Source organism: Gracilinanus agilis, chromosome 5 (assembly GCF_016433145.1).
Source record: "Gracilinanus agilis isolate LMUSP501 chromosome 5, AgileGrace, whole genome shotgun sequence".
In the NCBI taxonomy this organism is placed as follows: domain Eukaryota; kingdom Metazoa; phylum Chordata; class Mammalia; order Didelphimorphia; family Didelphidae; genus Gracilinanus; species Gracilinanus agilis.
In genome coordinates, this window is record NC_058134.1 from 69,078,421 (window position 1) to 69,099,158 (window position 20,738).

At 35.1% G+C, this 20,738-nt stretch overlaps 1 protein-coding gene across 1 annotated transcript in view; it reads right to left on the minus strand.

Moving 5' to 3' along the window:
* The window catches only part of ODAD2 (outer dynein arm docking complex subunit 2), a 203,015-nt gene that overhangs the window by 123,857 nt on the left and 58,420 nt on the right, over nt 1–20,738 (minus strand). The window contains exon 10 of the mRNA XM_044678938.1: nt 1,764–1,910. Coding sequence (XP_044534873.1) covers nt 1,764–1,910 — 147 coding nt within the window. The remainder of the gene's footprint in view (nt 1–1,763; nt 1,911–20,738) is intronic.

Below are 20,738 nucleotides of genomic sequence, written 5' to 3' on the forward strand. Positions count from 1 at the left end.
TTCTCAAATTGATAAATGGGCAAGAGACAAGAATAGGCAATTTTCAGGTAAAGAAATCAAAAGTTTCAATTAATTTTTAATCTGATTCTCTAGGATTATTATACATACACACATACATACATGTATAAACATATATATATATGTATGTATACATATATATATATATATTTCCTTCTCTTGTCTCTGTGCCTTTGTGTGTGTGTGTGTGTGTGTGTATGTGTATTTGTCTCTCATACCTAGAATAAATTCCATATTCACTTTTGTGTCTCATCCCCAAGAATTGGGTGACTCAAAAACTGTTTATATGAGATTAAGATAGATATATGATGTAAGACCATGATAAATATAATAAAAATAGAAAGCAATAAAATGGTAGTCTACAAGTAACAGATTATATTTCATTTTGTCCTCACAACCCAACAAGGTAAATACTATTATTATCTCCATTTTGCTGAGGAGAAAACAAAGGCAATCAGTGGTTAAGTGACTTACTCAGGGTCACATAGTATCTCAAATGGACTTTGTACTCTAGTCTTCTTGCCAGTCTTTAGCACTCTACCCATATTACCACCTCACTGCATCATGAAAAGTATAAAACAGATAAAGTGCTATTTTATACATGAGGTCTGCCCTAATCCCCACATCCCAGTAGTTATGGGCCTCCCCTTCAAGATTACCCTATATATATTTTGTATTTATTTATGTCTGTATACATCATTTCCCCTAAATAGGTTCTAAACTCCCAAGGCAGGAACTTTACATGTATGTGTGTGCATGTGTATGTGGCTGTATCCTAAGCACATTTCCTAGAAAACATACTAGTAACTAATAAATGTTTATTGAATAAATGCCCCCAGGAACCTAATCAAGAAGAACCTCAATATCCTATAAGATTGAATCAGTCTTGTTACTTGGACCTTATCAGTATTTTCAGTATCTTCTGCACTTTTAGAAGGCAAAGCTTTCCCTCTAAAGCAGGGGTCAGCAACATATGGCTCTTGAGTCATTTCTGGCTCCACCTCCCGACCCAGCCAGTCTGGGCAGAGCCCCAGGATGTGCCCCAGGGGGCCCTTCAGCCCCCGCCCCATATTCCAGTGCCTTCCACTTCCATCCTCCTTCCGCAGGCATTTATGGCTGTCACGGCCAAAAAGGTTGCCGACCATTGCTCTAAAGCCTCCACAAAGGGGGAGTCCATGTCCACTACTTCCCACCTGGCTGTACCCCACTTTAGACTTCACCATTATGGCCTTATGTTGAGTGCCTTCCTCACCTGATTTTCAGGTGCTTTTTGTGAGTTGTTTTCCCCTTAGAGGACTGTAAGCTCCTTGAGGACAGGGACTGTTATTTTGTTTAGTGTTTGTATCCCTAGCACTTAGCACAGTGCCTGGCATATAGAAGGCACTTAATAAATATTTATCAACTAGCTGACAATGAATGAATGATGAGAACTTTTTTTTTTTAAACCAATACCTTCCATCTTAGAATCAATACTGGTTCCAAGACAGAAGAATGGTAAGGGTTAGGCAATGGGAGTTAAGTGACCTGCCCAGAGTCACACAGCTGGGAAGTGTCTGAGATCAAATTTGAACCCAGAATCTCCCATCTCTAGTCCTGGTTCTCAATACCTTCCCCTGAGAACTTTTTAGTAAAGAACTATCCTTTTCATGTTTCTATTCAGAAAATAAACACCATCATGTGCATTATTCATTCTTAGACAATATAGGAAAAGAGATGCAACACCTATTGCTAACAAAGCTACTCACCTTACATTTGATTTCATCTGTATCAAGCAAATTGATTAGGACTTCCAAACCCCCAACATCTCTAATAGCCAGCTGACAGGTTTCTTGGGCCAAGTTGAAATCTCTCATTGAACATAATGCAATTACTGTAGCTGTCTGATTTCCTCCCTACAATAGTAACATAATATACAATTGCAAGTTAATCAAGACCACACTTTTTTTATACATATGGAATCATGTAATATATTTACACATTAGACATGCTGTAAAAAAGCAAGAAAAATAAGGAAAGTGAAAAAATGCTCTTTAATCTGCACTCAGGAATTCATCAATTCTCTCTCCAGAAATGAATAACATTTTTTATCATGAGTCCTCTGGAATTGTTGTGGATCACTGTATTAATCAGAGTTACCTGATTGTTACAATATTGCTGCTTTTGTGCTAAATTCTTCCCTAGTTCTGCTCACATCACTTTTCATCAGTTCAATAAATCATCCCATCCCAGGTTTTTCTGAAGCCATCTCCATAATTTCTTGTAACATGAAAGAATTCTATCACAATCAGAGACCCTAATTTGTTTAGCTATTTCCCAAATGAAGGACATCACTTCAATTTCCAATTCTTTGCCACCACAAGAAAAAAGGCTGCTATGAATTTTTGTGCATATAGATCTTTTTCCTCTTTTTTATCTCTTTGGGTCACAGACTTAGTAATGGTATTGCTGGGAGAAAAGGTATGCACAATTCTATGTTCTTTGGGCATAGTTCCAAACTGTACGCCAGAATGGTTATACCAGGTCATAGCTCTATCAATAGAACCTATTTTTCTTTATTCCCCTCCAGCATTTATGCCCATATTTGTATTTTTTAAAATAGTGCATTGCGATTGAACCCATTTCACATACCTTTTATTTTAGCTAAGCTCTATAGTCAAACTCAACATTATATCTACTGTCACCATGCCATCATGTCTGGAATGCACTCAGCTCTCATTTATGCTGCTCAAAATTCTTGTTTTCACCCAATGTCAGGAGATAGCTCTTTCACAGAAATTTTCTGGCCCTCTGGATCAGATTGTTCTCATGTACTCATTCTACCCAGGGAAGTCTTCACATGCTTGGAGTGGACTAACCTGACATCTGTTAAGTTACACTCAACCCGATTTAGCCCACTGCCACACCAGTTTTGCTGGCCTGTGGACACTGTGTATGCCACAGTTTCTTGGAGCCATGGAAGGACAAGGAAGAGGACGGTGTTTCTTACACATTAGACCGCAATGCAGAGCTATCTGATAGATTCCTGTGTTGGCAAAATTCAACAGAAGTTAGTCCTCTCAAGTCTCAGGAAATAAGGATTTGATTAGATATCGGGGTCTCTAAATACCTGGTGACTGAATCCCAGAAGGGGTGACTGAACCTCAAATTCAGTGCCATGTCCTTTGCCTAACCCCAAGTTTATAGAACGTGATGTGAAGTTCAAAGTTTCACTATGGCTACAGCCAAACATCAGACCTAGTATCAGAGACCCTGTTCCTGGATGATGGTGATGCAGGGTCTGGTCCTCGGCAGTGTACTGAATGTAAAGAACTTAGTGTCTGAGGTTCTGCTCTTAGGCTGGATCCAACCCAACAAGAGGATCCCTTCCCTCCCTGGTTCCAGCTGAGGGTTAAGGGAGACCTGTTGCTTTGTTGGAATGGACTGAAATGAGATCATGGAGGTTGGCCTTTAACAGACCTTTAACAAGGTTAGAGGCACATATCCACTCAGACCAGTTAATGAAGAGCTTGGCCTTGGCAGAGGACTCTCTACTACACCAAAAAGGTGCTCCTTACTCTTGAGAGCTTCCTGGATTTATTACTTTTTAGCTATGAAAACCCAAATTTCTTTTGAACTGAATGAAATTGACTTGAATAGAATTTTAGTTTGGGGGAATAGCCTGCACAAACACAAGTAAGAATATGCACGTTTTTTAGGGGAGATTACCCATTCTAATGGGCTCAGAGTATCTATGCCAACAAGTACATAAAAGAGATGAGAGAGATGGGTATGGGGTGCTGCCTTGAATGTTAGATTTAATAATTAATAATTTATATGATAGGAAAAGAGAGAGCCATCATCAATTCTTGAGTTGGGTTAGTAGTATTATGAAAACAGTATTTGAGAAACATTATGATGATAATTGTATGTAGAACAGACTAGGAAAGGGATTAATAGGATATAGACCAGGTTGGAGGCTACTTGCAGCAATCTCTGGAAAAAGTGACTAAAGCTGAAACTGAAGGATAGATGTAGAAGCAAGTACGCTTTCATCCTTGTGAGCAGAAAATCAAAGTTGTTCTATTGATAGAGATGTATGAGTTGGAAACATGGTGGATTTCTCACTACACAGTCTTCGTTAAGTAGCAGTGATGATCAACTCCATTTATGTATTTAAGAAAACAATTCAGTTGGACAAACAGCTATTAAAATCCCCACTCTGTGTAAAACCAAAGAGACAGGGAGCTGAAAGGATTACCGATCATGACTGACAGATTACAAACCCAAAATTAGATTCTCTTAGAATAATTTTTGAGAGTCCACTGGTCATTTTTTTCTCAGTTAACGGTATGTGACTTAATGTACCTAAAGTAGTTTTTAGAATATATTCTGATCAGTTTGTCTTGAATAAAATATTGTGAAGTGGTTCAAAACAAAGAAAATTGATATTTTAGTCTTAAATACAAGGGCTTTTGTCTAAGGGTAAGCAGGCATTTAAGGATCGATTCCTGTCCAAATGTATAGTACCATCATTCAATACTCACACCAGGAAAAAACTCTAAATTGGCATTGCATTTTGATCCATCACACAAAAATACTATATAGCCCTTATCTGTCATATATATATATATATAATTATAGATATAAACTTGAAACCATTGTAAATATTTTAAAAACCAAATATATCTACTTAGTTTATTATATTTGCCCAAATAAAATAATGTATGGACATCATAAATTTATTTTTCTTTTCTAAGTTGCTTACATAGCTTAATATCTATTCAAAAGGAAACCACGATAAAATATTTTCATGTTTTTTTTTCCAAAACATTAGGGTCCATGCACTACTGCTGGTGGCCACAACAAATATTTCTCTTTATATATGTAACCATTGCCCAAAACCTTAAAGAAAAAAATTTAACAAACATGGAAATGATTAGTCCCTCATTAAATTCACACAAAATCTACATCATGCCATTAGGTTCTTTGAAATCTGATCTTTTGGATACAAAATAAATTCTTCTGGCACTTGAATAATCAATTTTTATGGCTTTAAATTAAATGCAGATTTGGCTTTAAAATGTTGATCACATCTTACATAATGTTTTTTTATAAATAGCCAATAAATTAATTGAAAATAAAATGCAAATTCTGAAACAAGCTGCATACCATAGCAATAGATAAAACAATTTCTAACAAATTTGAATATTGTAACTAGAGCTCTTGGGTTCAGCAAAAAGTCACGTCATTTGCTAAGAAGCATTGCTCATATGAGAAGTTTGCCATTAATAGTTCAAAGTAGTTTATAACTAATATGAAAGTCAAAAGTATTCCCCCTATAATGTTATGGAAATATTAAGTAATTTCTTTAGAAACAAACCCAGGAACAAAATCATTAGGCTCAAGATAATGACACTTTGCCTACAGTATTTTTTTTAGCTATGAAAACATTTTTGTTGATCTGAGTCAGTATTAGAAGTGTATAGATTTTGGGGCAGCTGGGTAGCTCAGTGGAGTGAGAGTCAGGCCTAGAGACAGGAGGTCCTAGGTTCAAACCCGGCCTCAGCCACTTCCCAGCTGTGTGACCCTGGGCAAGTCACTTGACCCCCATTGCCCACCCTTACCAATCTTCCACCTATAAGAAAATACACCGAAGTACAAGGGTTTAAAAAAAAAAAGAAGTGTATAGATTTTAGAATTGAATAGAACTCTCTAAAGTCACAGAATCATTGGATTTCAGAGTTGAAAGGATCTCAATAACCTTGTAGTCATACTTGTACATAAAAAAGGAATCCTCATCTTAACCTCCCTGATCCATCTTCAACTTGAAGGCCTCCAAGGAGGGAACACCCACCAGCTCACCCCACTGGAGGCAGACCATTCTATTTCTGGACAACTCTGTTAGGAAGTTTTTCCAGACATGAAGCCTGTAGACCTTGTTACGATTTTTGCACATTGACAAATTTTACACATTTCTCTTTTACAAAAAGAACAAATCAAATTCTTCCTCCATTCATCAGTCATTCAAATGATTAAAGACAATTATGAGTTTCCATCTCTACTCCCTTGAGTCTTCTCTCCTCCAGGCTAAAAGGGACCAGCTCCTTCAACTAATCTTCATATGAAATGGACTTAAGGTACTTCTCTATCCTGGTGGTCCTTTAGAAATGTCCAACCTTATAAATGCCATAAAAAGGTCCTTCTTCTTAAATCATAGCACCTAGAACTAACAATACTCCAGATGAAGCCTGAAGAGGGCACAGCACAACAAAACTCTTATCTCCTTTTGCCTGAAAGCTCTGAAAGCAGGTCCAAATCACATTCCCTTTGGAGGCTGCCCCATCATACTGCTTGATGAGTTAGCAACGCAGTAAAACTGTGCTGTCAAACACACAGACTTCAGGCCACCTACAATACCCCCAAGGGCTGCCCAAACCAGATTAAAATGAAATCGAGAAATATTAAACAAAACAAATAAAAAATGCAATAAAACATAAATAGCATTGTATTCTAAATTGTCAATATGCGGCCATTAATTAATGGCCCCCATTTTTATTTGAGTTTGACACTGCTGTACTAAAATACCCAGAACTTGTTCATAACAACTGTTGTCTAATCTTGCCCCAACCATCACCATTTGCCTGAACACTCGGTCATTTTTGTAAACCCTTACCTTCTATCTTTGAATCTATACTAATATTGGTTCCAAGGCAGAATGGCAAGGGCTAGATAATGGGGGTTAAGTAACTTGCCCAGGGTCACACAATCTCCTGTCTCCAGACTTGGCTCTCTACACCTCTGAGCCATCAAGCCATCTACACTTACACTAATTGGTCTTTAACATAAAACTTTTTATGTATGTCTCGTTGTACCAATTTAGTCATATACATCCTAAAGGAGCAAAAGGATTGACAAAGAGGTAGAGAGGGCTAAGAATACACTTAGAATGGTAAAATACACAATACTTTATTATTTTTACTATCTTAAAATTTACCATTAGTTTTACTATAATTTTTATAGTATTCATTAGACAGAAAATTGACAATTACAATTTATTAATGATATGCTATGCTGTTATCAGGGCATTTGAAAAAACACTGATTTTTAAAATAATTTTAAGAGGAAATCCATATTTCAAGAATATATTTGTAACCAGAACCTAAGCTACTAATCTGTGCATAGTAGGCAATTTACAAGGATTTATGGATTTAAAAGATTTTAATTATGGGAAGGTGGAATATAAATTTATTGGTTATTTTTGCTAACTTAATTCTATAGATTCCATTTTTAAAATAAAAGATTGGAACTATCAACACAAGTAAAATGGTAAGATAGAAATAGAATGCTAAGCTCCAAAAAACCAGGGATGGTGACATTTTTTATGGCTGTAACCCTATCTCCTAGAAAGAACAATGTCTGACAAATAAAATTGCTTAGAAATAGATTTAAGTTTGGAAAGGACCTAGAAAGTCATCTATTCCAAAGGCATGTTTTATAGATCAGGAAACTGAGGCAGTAAGGGATTATGATTTTTGCCTTGGATCTTTACATAGGTGCTGAATGACAGAACCAAATCTAAAGCCCTTAACATCCTGCCACAATGCTTAGTAAATATTTATTGCATGTTGCATGTTGACTATTCATTGAATTAAGATAATCTTTACACCAGATTCATGGAGTAAATACTGGAAAACCTCAACCAGAAAAATGCATATTTGTTTCTTTATTTCTTTTTCCTTTTAAAATGAGTATTCAACATTAAAAAAGAACATTTTATTAAAACAATAAAAGCTGTAGCCAACTCAAAATTCAGATTAAGATGAGACTTTTTAAGATTTTTAATCTCTTTATCAAATTTTCCTTTTAGATAATCCTTTTCAAAATGTCTTAAAAACCGATGTAAGAACATTTTAACATTTACAAGTATGATAAAAGATTATACTTGACAACAAGCATTAGAAAAGAATTTTTCCCTATGGTCTTGCATCTCTGAATGGTTTGTTTTTGGTTTAAAATCTGATTTTTCACTTCAATTTCTAAAACATAAGGGGTCAAGCTGTATCTTGTTAAGAGATGAGTTATGGGTAAATATGACAGCTGTGGAATAATTCTCTGCCACATTTCCCAAATTGTCTAAAGTTTTTGGGTCATAGCCTGGTTGTGTGTAAAACATCCAGATAATAACCAGGACTAGTGAACATTAAAAATTACTGTTTCCATGATGTTGACATTGCTCTACAATGATCTAACATGTGGAAATCTGCAACTGTTAATCCTCCTAGGCACAGGCACATTGGGTTCCAGTGACCATAAAAAGCCAGGTACTGCTCAGTTCTTCAAACAGACAATTTTAACTCAAACCTTCTTTCAAAGACCAACAGCTTTTGGGGACCATGCTTTCTCCTCAGAACTAAGAACACTCTGCCAATGAAGCCCATCCTTGGGGACTACCCACCAATTTTATGTTTTCTCTCCAAATTAGAATGGGAGCTTCTTGAGAGCAGAGACTGTCTCAATTTTCTACTAGTATCCTCAGCACTCTGCTCTGCATTTTAGTAAATGCTTAATGAATGTTCTTCTATTCCATTCATTCAACAAATATTCTATTACCTACAAGATACTGGACCTAAGCATTGGCCCATTTGCCTCAACATTCATTGGTCATTAACATAAACTACCTGATATTTACTTTTTATGTATGCCTTATTACCTCAATTAAAGACATATGCTCCTCAAGGTCAGAGACTATGATTCATGCATTTTTTAATCCCTGGGGCCCAGCATAACATTCTTCAGCTATACCTGGTCTTTTTTTTTTAAAACCCTTGTACTTCGGTGTATTGTCTCATAGGTGGAAGACTGGTAAGGGTGGGCAATGGGGGTCAAGTGACTTGCCCAGGGTCACACAGCTGGGAAGTGGCTGAGGCCGGGTTTAAACCTAGGACCTCCTGTCTCTAGGCCTGACTCTCACTCCACTGAGCTACCCAGCTGCCCCCCTGGTCTTTAATAAATATCTGCTGTTGATGCCTTTTTTTCTTGATCTTGACCCATTGGTTTGGGGAACTGCCAGTGTGGAAAACTCTTTCCACAGATGCAAATGGACAATTCTTCCCTCACTTATAGTTTCAGAGAGTTGGATGCAGGGCACTGAAAGGTGAAGTGATTTGCCCAGGGTACACAACCAATATTACACCTGAAAAGGGACATAAATGCAGATTTTCCTAACTCCAAAACCTATCAAGCTATCTTATGACATCATGTTACTTCTCATTTGTTGATGACAAAAGAAATATCAAGACCTTTTGAGTAGGCTCTGGTTGAACAAAAGGATGCACCATTTTGGAAAAAAAAAGAGAAGAATCACTTGTAGATAAATTCACACAGCTTTTGGGTTTCATAGTGTAAGAATATGAAATTTAGGTTTTTATGCTAATATGAAAGTTCTAAAGTAATATTGTGGTCACCTATTAAAACTATTATAGCTTTAGTCAAAATGACTATTAGTAGCTTTATTTACAAAGAGGTGGAAAGAGTAAAAGTGGAAAAATGTAAGAAGAGGGTGGAAAAATATCTAGCCTATCACCCTAAGTGTTGCTCTGGTGTCTGGCTTAGCCCCAGCAGGGCTTGGTAACCTTCAACCAGAGTACCAGGCGGTGTCTTCAGCAAGGGTTCCACCAACTCAGCAACCTTTTCCAGGAAAGGAAGGCCTCTCTGGAACCAATCTCTCCAGAAGTCAGGAAAAGTAGGCCAGCTACTCACCCAACTCACCAACACTGAGTCTCCGAAGACAAACTCCCAAGGAAAAGAAGATCAAAAGAGAAGTCCAAAAGGTGAAGTCCTCCAAAGAAGCATTCCAAAGGAGAAGCCACCTCCAAAGAAGAAATCCAAAGGAAAAGCCTTCATGGGCAGGAAGTTCAGGACTTTTTATAGTCCTTTTCCACATCACTTCTTGTTCTTCCCTCTACTTTACAGGAACCAACTGCAGACTTTCAAGTTGCCTAGCACTTCCCAGGAGTGGGGGATAGGTAGGGAGAGGGGTCCCAGGTTAAGGGGGTGGCAGTAGCCTTTGGAGGTTACTTGCTCTAGTAAATGATTTGTGAATTCTATTGCTTAGTGTTAAGTAGGGGTGCTTAAATTTTTGATTTATTAAGTTAAAAGTTGCTTATTGATAGACAAAGAAAGTTTGAATCACTCTTCACAATCGCCCCTGTGATTCTTTGGGAGAGTAGTTTCCCCAATGAATCATTTAACATAACTAACTTATACCTCTAAAGATCTTCTAGCTACAGGTACATACAATATTGCACTTTTCTAAGAGGAAACTATAATACTTGAAGATAAGAAGGCAATAAGAGAGAGAGAGAGAGAGAGAGAGAAAGAGAGAGAGAGAGAGAGAGAGATTGAGAAAGAGAGAGAGAGAGAGATTGAGAGAGAGAGAGATTGAGAAAGAGAGAGAGAGATTGAGAGAGAGAGAGCAAAACCAATGTTTGCTAGGTGCATTGGCAAAAAGCCAATTAGGGAGCAGTCCCCTTTGGCATAAGAGTTTACATTCAGAATAAATTTGCTCAACCCCCTTCAGTTCAATCAATTATATCCCAAATTTCACTCTGGATCTTCTGATGCAGTATAGGTTTCTTTATGGTACTTTCTCCAAACAGTTCACTTTCTTGACTTGAGGAGTTAGCAAACTTCTTTTTTTGAAATTTCTTTCAAAAAATGTTTAAACCTTGGGTTTTATGAAAATTATACAATCCCCCTGAGGATGGTGTTGATCAACACCTGGATCAACTCTTGGATACATAGTTGAGTTATGTGGTATATGAGTCAAGTGTTGAAAGAAAAACCAAAAACATTAAAAAAGAAAAAAAAGAAAAACAAATAGAAGAAAAAATATTAAAATTTTGGAGAAAAGAAAATCAAAATCAAAACCAAAATATCAAAACTTATATATATATAAATTTCTGAGAAAGCAAGAATAAATTCATAATAGGTTCTTAAATCACAATCCAATTAAAGGGATTTCTGTCCCACAAGACTGTAGGGCAAATGTGGTAATGTTGCACTTACCCACTGGCAGCCAGGACTACAGAAAGTTGCCATGTTGTAAGGGAGAAAAAAAGACTAGATTTTGATGTAAAAAGGAAGTATCACTGCCTGGTCTGATTTTACCTACACTCTCAGGGATAGGGAAGCCGAAATGGCAGCCAAACTTAGGCACTTGTTAGAATGTGGCACAGAGAAGAACTGCATCTGACATATGTCAAACAGTCACTATCTCGAACCTCAAACAAGTCCTCTGTGGTGGTGCAGATATCATTAATCCCACAAGGGTTGTTGGTCTTCTCGACCTTTTGCTGCTTTGCACTGTACAATGGCTCTTTTGTGATCCCTTCTCCTGGAATCAGACACAATGATTAATCACAGTCCCACAATATTTATCAATCAGTGGCAGGTATCCATAGTCTAAAGCTTTTTGAGTATACATTAATATTATAGCAAATGGATATTTTAAACTTTAAACTTTATTTAAAAGGAATCCAAGAGTACTTTTGTCCAATTTTGACAGCTATTGGAGTGGTTAACAGTACTTGAAATAGACCTTCCAAGGCAGGCTGAATTGCTCCAGTAAGCTGGAAGTTCTTTATGTACACCTTGTCTCTTGGGTTTAGGTCATTAAGGGAGAAGTCTATAGGTCCTGCTTGTACTGCAGCTCTGAATTCACGGGGTTCTTGCAATTTGATCTGCAATTCCTGTATATATGAAGAAATAAAAAGTGCCCCCCCCAGTAGTGATGTATATGCAGGAGAAAAAGGCTTAGCCTATATAGGGGGGTGTCCTATGATGAGATGTGTAGTTCTCCCATGGACTTGCTTCAAAGATAAAATAGAGATAGAGGGAAAACTGCAGACCATTTTAAATGAATCTCAGTGCACAGTTTTCCAATCATGGTCTTAAGTTTTCTGTTCATTCTTTCAACTTGGCCTGAGCTCTAGGTATGACATGATATGTGGAATTTAGGCATTATCCCCAAATAGGAATAAATTTGGGAAGGAACTGAATTAGTAAAATGAATTCTCCTATCTGAATCAATTCTTGCTGGTAGTTTTGTTCTCTTTCTCTTTTATTTCCGTCTTATTCCCAAATTATTGTAATTTCCCCTCTGAAACTGCAATATTGTATATACCTCTAGTTAAAGATCTTTCGAGATATAAGTTGATTACGTGTAATGATTCCATGGGGAAACTAGGCATGTAAATCTGGGAGATTTCTACATACTTGTTTCCCATGGGAATCACATGGGGGATTGTGTAATTAGAACCTGTTCTCCTGTACTTCAATTCCCAGTATCCCACTTTCCTTCTCATGTCACATTGCTGACGTAAGGAGGATATAAGTTTTGTGTAGCCTCACCTCTCTCTCTCTTCCTATGATCCCATTTGGTGGAGGTGGTGTGAGGTGAGCAGGCAGGAGAACTTAATCACGTGGTCTTATTTTTGTTAGATAACAAGGTTTTTTATACTTCTATTTCCTTTTTATTCCTTCTACTTCAAGTGATTATTAATAAACTTTATCAAAATATAATACTTGGAGTATTGAACATTGATTTAAATCTTATAATGGGAAGAACCCAGAAATCCTATAAGGACCCTGAGACAAACAAGCTAAGTTATTTGGAAAGTTGAGTGCAGAGAAACCCAAGGAATCTCAGAGTAGAGACCTCTGGGCATCCAATGGGGCTCCCATAAGGAACTCCAGTCAATCTAGGAAAGGTACTCACAGCTCTCCCTAGCCAAAGGGAAGAAAAGGCCCTAGGTAAAAATTAACCTCAGCATTCTAAAATCTTAGCAATAGAAGATTAGGCAAGTACTGATACTCCACTAGTTGCCTAGGTCTAGAGGTAGAAGAAAGGCCCTAGACAAAGGCTAGCACAAGGTAACTCCAAGACCTTAATAGTGACTAAGTAGAAATAGCACCTGCACTCAAAAACAGGAGGGAAAGACTCTAAATAGAATATAACAAAGAAAATTCCTGCCATTCTGTGATGAGGGAGGTCCCAGGAATATCTCAGCAAAAGAGCAGCCCCAGAGTTCCTTGAAAGACACTTAGCCAACAGATTCAAGACCAAAATGATGCTGGCTATACCACTAAGTTGTATAGTCTGGCCCAAGCACAGCACTTTCTACCACAATCTAGATAAAGCTGTTGAGAGAAGCAAACCAAAGAAAACTTTAAAAACTAAGAGGAAATGTCTTGCTTTAAGATATACTCAGGAGTAAACTCCAAGGAGAATGGGTTCCCACAAGTCCAAGTAAAGCCTCTATAGAAAAAAATGCCTGGCCAAAAGGATTAAAGAAGTACCTGAAAGAAATAAAATAAAAGATACATAATTAAATTGTTATGGAGGAAATGATAACAAAGAAAATTAATGCCTTAGAATAGTGAAAATTCTCACCCAAGAATAAAGTATCCTGAAATTAAGAATTGACTAGACAGAAAATAGTAATTCAATAAAAATAAAAATAGTAAAAAAACAAAATAAAAAGACTGAAATAAATTGAAGAAATTTAAATAGTTACATCAAAACAATTGACCTGGAAAACAGATGAAAGAGAGATAATTTAAAAATTATTTGGCTATCCAAAAATCATTACAAATAAAGTGTTGATACCATATTTCAGGAAGATTAAAAAGGAAAATTGCTTATGACTTCTAGAACTAAAGAGCAAAGTGCATTTAGATTCTACTATTAATCGTCTCCTGATAGAAAGTCCAAAATAGAGATTTTCAGATATGTCAAATTCCAAAACTTCTAGGTCAAAGGGGGAGGGGGGGATGCCATAAGCAGACAAAAAGAAAATGTTCAGTGGGACAAAATAAGGATCACTCAAGACTTCATCTGTCATTAGAAAGCAGAAGAGGGAAGAATTTGGAATTTGATATTTCAAAAGGCAAAAGATAAAATATTAAAAGCAAGGACAACTCACCTGGGAAAAGTAAGTATAATCAATCCCATGCAGGGAAAATGGATTTTAAATGATAGAAAATCACTAAGAAATTCTCATGAAAAAGTCGGAACTGAGTAGACATTCTGACATGGAAATGAAGGTACCAAGAGAAACAGAAAGGTACAACTTTTTTTCATTAGAAGGGAGTATTTGTTAATGAATTGTTTACATGTTAATAGGAGGATAAAAAAACAAGTTACGGAGAACCCATGGGTTGTTTTGCACTATTTTGATATTCTTAGGAGATAAAAATGGGAGAAATATATATAAAGGGTAGAAATGATGAGGAAATGGAGGAAAATATCAATATCACATAATAAAGATGAAGAAGATGAAGAATATATATAATCATAGAAGAATGGTACAGAGGACAGGCATCCATGAAATCTTTCATCTGAACCAGATAAAAGACTGAAACACAATTATATACATATAGACATACACAAATACACAGATATGTATATAAATTATAAAAACAACAAAAATTTCATTAAATAAAATAAAAATAATGAGATAATATACCAAGATTTATGGGATACAGGTAAAACAGTCAGAGGTATTTATGACTCAAAATGCTTTTATTAAGAAAAGAAAGAACAAATCAAAGAATCAGGCATATAAATAAAAAGTTTAAACAACAAATTAAAAATTCCTAATATCAGCAAAATGGAAATTCTGAAAATAAAAAGATTGAATTTAATTAATAAGATTGAAATAAAATTAATAAGGTTGAAAGCAAAGTTGAAAGTTAAAAACACCACTAAAATAGTAAAAAAAACTAGAAGCTTTAAAAAACAACTAAATGAATAAACAGCATAACTAATATGATTTTAAAGAGAGGAAATTCAAATTGATTCTATCAAAAAATTTACTTACAACAAATGAAGAAGAAATATAGGAAATTATTGGAAATTGTTTTGTTCCATTATGTTATCAAATCCGATAGAGCAGATGAAAAAGATAAATTCTTATAAAAACATAAAATAATAAGAGAAATAGGCAATTTAAATATCAAAAAAGTAAAAGAAAATGAAGAAGCCATGAATGAACTTTCAATGGAAAAAATTAAAAGAACATATGGATTTACAAGTGAATTCACTAAATGTTCCAATAAACTCTTTACAATAAAAAAAAAGATATTCTTCTAATCTCTTACTGTGAAATGTGGTTTTTGTACCTAAACTAAAGAGAAATAAAGTAGAAAGGGGAAAGTATAGACAGATAATCTTAAAGAATGTTTCTGCAAAAAAATTAAATTAAATATTGTCAAATCAGGTAAAACCACATACTAGAAAGATTATGCATTGTGATCACATTGAGCTCATGCCATGAATGCAGGATTGTTTCAACATAAGGAAATCATAAATACCATAGATCATGCTAATAATATCAATAATGAAAAGAACATGATTGTATCAACAGATTTTAAAAGATGCAAAATCCAATACCCACTTATGTTTTTTAATTTCAAGAAAGTATAGAAATAGACCTTTTTTAAAATGATAAATAATATGTACCTAAATCTAAGATTAAATATCATATTTAACGGGGGCGGGGGGAGTTTAAAGCCTTCTGAATAGGAAATCAATGTAGAAAGTCTCTAGATTCCATTAAAGGACTGTATCTATCCAGAAAATAGTAAGACTAGCATATGTAGAATATGTAGTACTTTAAACTGACTATCCCTCAAATTCAGGAAAACTGAATAAATAAAAAAAATAGAGAATTCTGAAAATGATGGAATAAATTGCTATAAAATACTCTTAAGTAGAATATTTTATAAATATGAACCTTATTTACCTCAACTAACCTTCAACAATGACTTTTACTATATATTGAAGGGATCTGAGATTTCAACAGTGTGTGCACTTCTTCACCATTGCATAATTCAGCTCATACAGTTTTTTTAATTCATGGTTCTCCTCCTCCATAAGCTTCTCTATGGATGTGCTAGAGACCTACTTCAAAGGTGTTAACTATTTTGTGGATTGCCAAGCAACACTTCAACTGTCTGTTATCCCTAACTCTCATTACATGACCAGCTCATTTCCTGTTCTGGTCATGAATTTCCTAAGTGACATCTTTAGCACCTGTTAAAGCACATATCTGACTGTGCCTTTCTCCCAGTCAAAAACCTTCCATGGTTCTGTTGCTTCCAGGATAAAATTAAAATTCCTTAAACTTGGCATTTAAAACTCTTCACAGTCTGACTTGAGACTACTTTTCTAGACTTATTTCAAAAACTACCCCTTCTTGAACTCTATCTTCCAGCCAAATTGGCCTACTTGTCATTCCTCAAACTTAGTTATTTCAACTCTTATTACCATCCCATATCTGGAATGCCCTCCATCCTCACTTCTACATCTTAGACTGCTTCACTTCTCTGTTATCACTTCTTCCATAAAGTCTTTTCGGATCCCACAAGTTGTTACTGTTTTTTCTTTCCTCTTCAAATTACTTTGTATTTTTTTTATCATGGTATATGTAGTATCCTATAATTAAATGTTATCAAAGCAGGCAAAATTTAATTTTCATTTACAACTCTGGTGCTCATCACAGCACCTTGCATATAGTAGTTGCTTAATAAATAGTTTTTGACTTGATGAATCCTTGAATGTTATCACTGATAATAGACTACAGGCTACTTACAACTGCCTTGTGTTTTGAATTGTTCTTTGAAATGACTGCAGTTTTGATCCTTCAAAGATCATAGTATTCCACAGTTCACAGCCACATAGGAGAATGTTAGTGTCAAAAAGATGAATTTTTGTATCAGGGAGCAGTTTAATATCAAACACAATGCAATCTTGTCTTTTTTAAAAACTTTTCTTAGCCTAGATCAACGTTTTCCCACAATACCCACCCGTAACACTGACTAATTCAGTAAGTTGCCAGTTCAACTCCATATCAAAATCCAGTTAATTTATATTCTTTGTTGGTGTGTGTGTGTGTGTGTGTGTGTGTGTGTGTGAACATTGCTATCTTGATTGCTTAAATCACTCTGGTTTTCATGGAGAATGATTCATAAAATTAAGAAACAGAAGCAATCAGCAAAATACCATCTGCAAACCAATACAACTAGAGAACTTTACTATTTGTAGAGAATACTTTCATTTGAACTTTGAATTGTATATAAACCAAAACTAGTGAACTAAAATTTTAGCAAGTATATCTATTTTATTCTTTATTTGAAAAATGATAATCAGAGGATCATTAAAGAAAGTTGTTTGCTAATGAATTGCTGGTGGAGTTGTGAATTGATTCAACCATTCTGGAAGGCAATTTAGAATGATGCCCAAAGGGATTTAAAAACCTGCCTGTCCTTTGATCCAGTCATACCACTGCTGGGTTTGTACCCCAAAGAGATAATAAGGAAAAAGACTTGTACAAAAATATTTATAGCCACACTCTTTGTGGTGGCAAAAAAATTGGAAAATGAGGGAATGTCCTTTGATTGGGGAATGGCTGAACAAATTGTGGTATCTGTTGGTGATGGAATAATACTATTGTGCTAAAAGGGATAAAGAAATGGAGGAATTCCATGTGAACTGGAACAACCTCCAGGAATTGATGCAGAGTGAAAGGAGCAGAACCAGGAGAACATTATACACAGAGACTGATACACTGTGGCACAGTCAAATGTGATGGACTTCTCTACTAGCAACAATGCAATGGCCCAGGACAATTCTGAGGGACTTATGAGAAAGATGCTATCCACATCCAGAGAAAGAACTGTGGGAGCAGAAATACAGAAGAAAAACATTTCCTTGATTACATGGTTCATTGGGGATATGATTGGGGATGTAGACTCTAAATGATCACTCTATTACAAATATGAATAATGGAAACAGGTTTTGAACAATGATACATGTAAAACCCAGTGGAATTGCTTGTTGGCTACTGGGGGAGGGGGTCAAAATGGGGAGGGAAAGAACATGAATCATGTAACCATGGGGAAATAGTCTAAATTAAATAAAGAAATAAAGAAATTTAAAGAGAAAAAAATTGAAAAGGATTAAAAGAAAAAGGAAAACCACAGAATATCTTTAAAAAAAAAAGTCCTGTATGGTTTGCACCTTTCAAGGAAACTAGAATGACCTTAACATGCATATGAGAAAATTGCATTTTACTGTACCCAGTGAGATGTTGGTTTGGGTTTGTTTTTTTGCTTTGTTTTGTTTTTGGTAATCAGCAAATAATATTTCTGTATTCTCTATGTACCTCTCTGTCAATTCTGTGACAATAAATGGAATCTTTATAGATTACAGAAAATGTTCTTCAAAAGTCTACTCTTTAAAACTTCATCAAGTATAATTTTAATATGTACAAAAATCATTCTCATAAAGATTTATAAAGAAGAGAAAGTAGGCATAATGGTCAGTAGCCTCGTCTTCTTAATCATCACTTCTGGATATTGTTAGTTCATGTTAACTTTTAGATTGTAATACACTCTGTAATTTTTCTCATTCTTTTAGCATTGTTGTCTTTCAGATATCCCAGAAAACCGATTCCCTAGTTGTCTTAAAATTCTGATACTCATTGCACACAATTCTGTATGAATTTGATCTGATTCCTGACTTGTTTATCTTAAATTCAATTTTTAACTTCTTCATATAACATGCTCACTTTTGCAGTGATTTTATCAATCACAGGTTGACTTGATTTGAAAGACTTAGTCAAGTTTTTCGTAGACTTAGTGTAATCTTTACCTGTTGAAACAGATATTGCTGTATAAATTATCTCCATAGTATCCCTTTTGTGTACAATCATGAGCACAGGGAGAGATGAATAAGCACTCTATGAAATTATGTTTCTTGTTGCCTTTGAGTATGAGGAAAACAACTGCACCAACTCAGTTTTCTGTCTCTGTTAATTCCTTCCCCTCTACAATTTCTTCATATCTGATGCTTTCATTTATAATGATAATCATGTTATTTTTGGTTCTCTTCCTCTAGTCGCATATTTGAATGAATTTTGAATTCCATATCTAAATTAATATTTTTATAAAGACAAAAAATTTAGATTCTCAGTACTATTTGGTTCTCTTTCCAACTACTCCATCATAATTACTTTGGAAATGGAATGAGACTTCATAAGACCATAGGAAATTTTGCATTTTTATATTTCTTGGATTGTCACAGCCAAAAAAATTAATTGCCTACTGGCCAATCTGCTTTTCTATACTTAGACTGGGACTCAGACAAAAGATTCAGTCTGTCATTGAGACTATAAATAAAATTTTTCCATCTTTAAAGAACATGCCAAAATATTTTACTCCACTGGGATCATTTTCAAGAACTCATAATTACCTTCAAGCTGAGAGAAAGTATAGAGATAAGAATTTTGTGTATGCTCAACAATTACAAGGGCCAAACATTGATCTTTTACAGATTATGCAGATTATACCTTCAATGACCTTGCTTTTAAGTAATAAAATGAGATTGAAAACCAATGTAAATGGATAAATTCAGTGACTTCTTCGAGGATGATTCTGCTACAGACAAAACTAAACACCAAGCAATTATAACAATATGATAGATAGGAATGGAAATCAATCAGTCAACAAGAATTGTTGGGATTTTAAAAAATTATTTCACAGCAAAATAATTAAACAGAATGGATAAAAAACAAATTATTTCTCTCTAAAAAAACTAATTAGATTATTAAAACCAAAAATCCTTTGGAAGAATTTGTATAGCATACATATGAATGTTCTCACTAAGAGCCTCTTGAAATTTTAGGGGATGTTCAGAGATAAAAGTTTTTCTGCTGTTTCTGCCATCCACCTTTTTGAAGATGGCAATTTTCTGCTTATACTAGCAATACAAATATATTCATTTTCTATTCAGTATCTTTTCTGCTATTCTTAACATTAATCAGTTCTTTTTTCCATCCGCTCTCTTTAATTTTTGTTATATCATTTTTCAGCAAAACTTAAGAAATGTATCTACAATGATATGGATAACCAGTTCTAGTGAACGCCCCTCAAAGTTGTGTTTGGATCATTTTTTCCAAGAACTATCTTTTATGCCAACTTTAAAAGTGTACATGGGTCATTAATAAGGTAGTTCCTATCATAAGAAAGGCTTTCACATATCATTATCCATTTCAGAACATTTAGATTCTTTTGTAGGATTTTTCTGCTTCATTTTCAGAAAGCCGTTTCATATTAAGGAAAGCTAGTTTTTTCCACATTTTAGGATTTAGTTCTACTCTTTTTGTCACTGACCACAGTCCCAAAAGGATTATAAATCATTTTGAATGAACATTCAAGAGTGAGAGCCAAACTCTTGAGAATCCATAGCCACAAATGTTAGCCAAATACTTTTCTTTGAATACCAATTATGTCAAAGGATTTTCTAGTGTTGGTCTTACTTTTTCCGAATGCGATATTATCTAACTAAAGTGAAGTAGTGCTCCACACTCCCATTTCAAACCAACTTCCCCAGAGAATAGAGGTTTTTGCCAGGACTTATTTTTTTCCCATTCTTTTGGTGGGGCAGGGGAAAAGGATAGCGAGTTTGAAAGAAAACATATTTCTCCACTACTGTTTTTGGAGCATTCTGAAAAATTAGAAAGTTTTCGACAAGTTTTCCCATTGAACCAATTAAGGATCATTCAGTCATTCCTGTTACACTTCTTCCTATTTCTACTTATTTTCAACTACATTTACTTAGAAGAAAATAAATATAAATAAAGCCAACAAAATGCTACCTTATCTCCTAGAATTTTTCT